This window comes from Verticillium alfalfae, genomic scaffold (genome assembly GCF_000150825.1).
Source record: "Verticillium alfalfae VaMs.102 supercont1.6 genomic scaffold, whole genome shotgun sequence".
Lineage (NCBI taxonomy): Eukaryota > Fungi > Ascomycota > Sordariomycetes > Glomerellales > Plectosphaerellaceae > Verticillium > Verticillium alfalfae.
This window is the reverse complement of record NW_003315033.1, coordinates 1090649-1094994: the sequence shown is the minus strand read 5'-3', so window position 1 is coordinate 1094994 and position 4346 is coordinate 1090649. Positions and strand designations below refer to the sequence as shown.

The 4346-nt window shown below is 52.8% G+C and overlaps 2 protein-coding genes across 2 annotated transcripts; one reads left to right on the top strand and one right to left on the bottom strand.

Annotated features, from left to right (window-relative positions):
• Window positions 1-145: 145 nt before the first annotated feature.
• VDBG_05425 (conserved hypothetical protein) lies at window positions 146-1779 on the top strand (the record flags this gene model as incomplete). The annotated part of the gene is made up of 3 exons (XM_003004266.1): window positions 146-229; window positions 322-495; window positions 568-1779. The coding sequence occupies 3 exons, from the start codon at window positions 146-148 to the stop codon at window positions 1777-1779; spliced, it is 1470 nt and encodes a 489-aa protein (XP_003004312.1).
• Window positions 1780-2531: 752 nt separating this feature from the next.
• On the bottom strand, window positions 2532-4035 carry VDBG_05424 (riboflavin transporter MCH5; the record flags this gene model as incomplete). The annotated part of the gene is made up of 3 exons (XM_003004265.1): window positions 2532-3439; window positions 3663-3899; window positions 3975-4035. 3 exons carry the CDS (start codon window positions 4033-4035, stop codon window positions 2532-2534), a joined length of 1206 nt encoding a protein of 401 aa, XP_003004311.1.
• Window positions 4036-4346: the final 311 nt, after the last annotated feature.

Genomic DNA, 4346 nt, shown 5'->3' with positions numbered 1-4346 from the left:
GAATCCGGCAGTCGAGTTTTTGCTTGGCGACAAGGGCACTGCAGTGAACATGATATAAAACCACCCAGCAACAGCGTGCTATGCTGCGCAGGTACGCTCTGCACCACTGCTTTATCCTCTATTCTTCTCAATCGAGTTGCCCAAGATGAAGGTCACGTCTGCTTTGATGCTACTGCCCGCGGTGGCGAGCGCCGCCCACTTCCGTAAGGATCAGTATGATTCCGGAGAGGTTCACCAGAGGATCATGGACCTCAAGAACGCAAGTCACGCCTTCCAACTGCCCCGAATTGTCTTGTGACACAATGACTAATATCCTTACAGTCTCAATGGGACGCTCTTGAAGCTGCTGGCGCTCTCAACTCCAGCCAGTGGCCTTCATGGGCAACCTGGGACAAGCTCGACCCCAAGATCAAGGAGGACAAGCTTGCGTGCGGCAAGTGTGGCACCGCTGTCGCTGAGAAGGGCAACCCTATGCAGACGTTCCGCTGCAAGAACGTGAGTTGTGTTACTTTGTCTTATTTAAGGGGCTCATTGCCTCTGGCAATGACTTAAGCTAATATACAGTAGATGGACCTGTACGACTTCCTCAACCACAACGACATGGGCGGTGGCGAGGCCGACCCGAGGTTCCCCAACCGACGTGGTTCCTCCATTTGGGGCTGGGTTGCCCCCGACGGCCGCCAGATTGCCCTCATCGGCCAGCACACCGGAACTGCTTTTGTCGAGGTCTCTGACAAGGGAAAGCTGACCTACCTCGGCCGTCTGCCCTCGCAGGACCCTATCGGCTCCTCGTGGCGCGAGATCCGTGTGCTGAAGGACTTCGCCATCATTGGCTCTGAGGCGGTTGGCCACAACATCCAGATTTTTGACCTCAAGAAGGTCGCTGCCATCGACCCGGCAAAGCCCATCAAGTTTGACCCTAAGACCGACCTTGTCGGCCTGTTCGACGACCTCCCCATCGGTCGTGCTCACAACGTTGTCATCGATTGGGACAACGAGTATGCCATCGCCGTCGGTGCCCAGCCTCGTAACCAGACCTGTGCGGCTGGTCTAGAGTACATCGATCTTTCCGATCCCGCCAACCCGACCAAGCCCGGTTGCGCCAGCTCTGACGGCTACACTCACGACGCTCAGTGCGTGACCTACAACGGCCCCGACACTCGCTTCAAGGGCCGCAACATTTGCGTCGCCTACAATGAGGACAGCGTCACCATCTGGGACTCGACCGACAAGGCCAACTCGGAGATGCTTGGCCGCTTGGCGTACCCTGGCGCCACCTACACCCACCAGGGTTGGTGGACGGAGCGCAACTGGCACCAGTTTGTGCTCTTCAACGACGAGCTTGACGAGTTCGAGGGCGTCGGTGAGGCTGCCGACGGCATTCCCATCACCCACATTGCCGACCTAAGTGACCTCCGCAACCCCAAGTACACCGGCTTCTTCAAGAACACCGATCACGTTGGTATTGACCACAACCTCTACATCGAGGATGGCATCATGTTCCAGTCAAACTACGGCGCCGGTGTCTGGGTCACCGATGTCAGCTCCATCTCCACGCACCCCGACGGCAGCAAGGTCGAGAAGCTCGCCTTCTTCGACATGCACCCCGAGGACGATGCCGCTGGTGGTTCGCTCGAGTTCGTTGGCACCTGGGGCAACTTCCAGTTCCCTTCTGGCTACATTGTCGTCAACACGTTTGAGCGCGGTGCCTACGTCCTGCGCGTGGCCAGCGGTCCTGGTCGCGACGGCGGCAAGGGTTTTGGTGGCAAGTCGGAGTAGAGTCGTAACGACAGGAAATGATCTACGAATAATGGCGTCTAATATCAGGACAAATGTAAATAAGTCACCAGGGGTACATGCACCCATGAACAAAAAGCAACAGCAATACTACATGCTGCACTTTGCAGTCCACCACATGCGAAAGTTCTCCCGTAATCGTACGAATATGACTGTCTCATGCCCTTTGATAACTTTGCATGGTTCAAAGCGACACACCAACCTGACCGGGGATGATAAACGTCCAAAATCTATATCGCGCGAGGCACATTTGAAGAACGCACTCCTAAAATTGAATATTGATAGCGGATCAACAAAGGACTCGACAGTTTCCATTCGTTTCCACGAGTCTTCACTTCGCCTGTCTCCGTCTGCAAAACTGTTGCATTTGACATGACACGGTTGTACTGCACTTTGGTCCTCAACAAGTCATCCTACATCTCATATTTTGCCTAGTCGATCCAACCCACCGCAGTTTTGTTACTCCTCTTTCAAATCGGAGCATTGATTTGGATAGAGTTCAACATGATTGGTGAAATGGCGAAGGCATCCCTAGGGTTTATTCTCTATCTATGATAGCAAGGAAGATATCAGGGACATGGGGTTATTTGAGACATTGGAGTGCAACGGATTGATACTGCAAGTATCGGGCGTACATTTATCTTGCAAGGCTTTGAACGCTGTATGCCTATTTTCGACTCTTTCTTGTCTTCGGGCCTCGAGATACACAAGTGAAGTACTCGATCCCGCAAAGATTACACCACAGCCTTGAGATGCCAGCCACCCGTGACGCCCCGCGCGACAATGAATGCTATCGAGGTTGCCACGTAGAAGCCACCAGTAAGCAAGATCAAGCCTCTGTAGGATCCAACATTCGCCTCCAGAATGGCGCCTGCAATGGGAATACCGGTCAAACCGGCAAAGCTCGATACACAGAAAGCTGTGCCGCTACGCTTACCCAGATCCTTTGTCTCGGAAACACGACCAATGCAGACTGGAGTCAGACTGATGGCGGCGCCGGACCAGAACCCGAAAAGAACTGTGAAAGCCTGAATCATAGCCTCGTTACTTCCCGAGTTAAACCATAAACTGTAAATGATGATCGTGCATACGATCACTGTGATGGACATGATGTTGAATGCGCCATAGCTGTCGGCAACATATCCAGGGAGCGCTCGGCCGAGGACGGCGCCTGCGTTGAGTAGGGTGTTGAGAAGATAGGCGGCCTGGGCCCCCATGCCCGCATGGATTGCATACGATGAGATGTAGGTGTAGGGAACAAAGCAGGCAAACTCGGCACAGAAGACGGCCAGTGTTGTCACGCCGAATTTTGGATCCCGCAGTGCCTTGAGATCAATCGACGAACCTCCCGATCGGTTTGTTGGCAATCTTTTCTTGATGAGAAAGCATGCGGCCAGACACGAAGCTGTACAGATGAAACCGATGATGCGTATGGACCATCCAAATCCAATACGGGGCGCAGAGTAAAGAATGATCAAGGGAAAGGCAATTCCTCCAAATCCCCCTGCTGTGCAGGCGATGCCTGTGGCGAGGGCTCGCCGCTCATCGAACCAGTGCCCTATGGCTGCGATACTGGGATAGAAGAGAAGCGATGCTGAGATTTCACCAAGGACACCGAATGATAGGATAAACTGGTAGTATTCTGTGCCGGTCAACTTGTGCCATGATGAGTCGAACTTATAAGGAGGCGCGCTTACTCATCGACAAGCTCAGGGCCATAACTGAGGCTACGATGCCGATGCTTCCCGGAATGGTCAACACGCCAACATTGTGTGCGTCAAAAAGCGGACCTGTATGGGAGCGAGTTAACAGATCACTTGTTGAATTCATATACGTGCATTTTTTCTCCTTTTGAGGTAACTTACCGACTTGAGCCCCACAAAAGTAGAGCAAAAATGCGTAGATGCTGAAGATCCAGCCACTAGCCGACTGTGATATGTGTGACAGCTGATTTTCGGACACGTAGGCGTGAAGCACGGCCATGGTGTTGAGCAGCCCCATGGAGGGTATCATGGCGCACCAGGCGCCAAGCACAACTAGCCATGCGTCCAGACCACCCTCGGGATAGGCCAATTCCTCGTCTCCCGATTCTTGTAAATGGCCTGTCATTTCTATTAGCTAACGGTCTGAAGGTACTTATGTAGTGAGGTCCAGCCCCCGAATCCAGGCAGATGTACCTTCTGGGCTTGAGCCGGTATCTGGCTTCATTGCCCCTGATTGCTGATCCTGAACCGTCATTTGAGTTTGAGTCCTTACTTTAGATTGATGTCTACCCTCGAAGATTTCTAAAAAGACGCAGGGCACTGATCATGTTTTATACGTGCCAAATACTGAGATGGTCGATTGAGTTTTCCGCGTTGTTTCCTTCTGGTCTGTATTCAACAGACCGCCAGTCGTACATGACAAATCTCGGCAGAGAGCTACTTGAATACACGTCATATTGGTCGAATGGATCCAGTCAACGGCTTTAAAGCGCAGGCGAACATGCTACACAGAACATTTAGCCCGACTTGAGGAGCGCCGAAAGAATCGGGTTCGCAGGTGAGCCT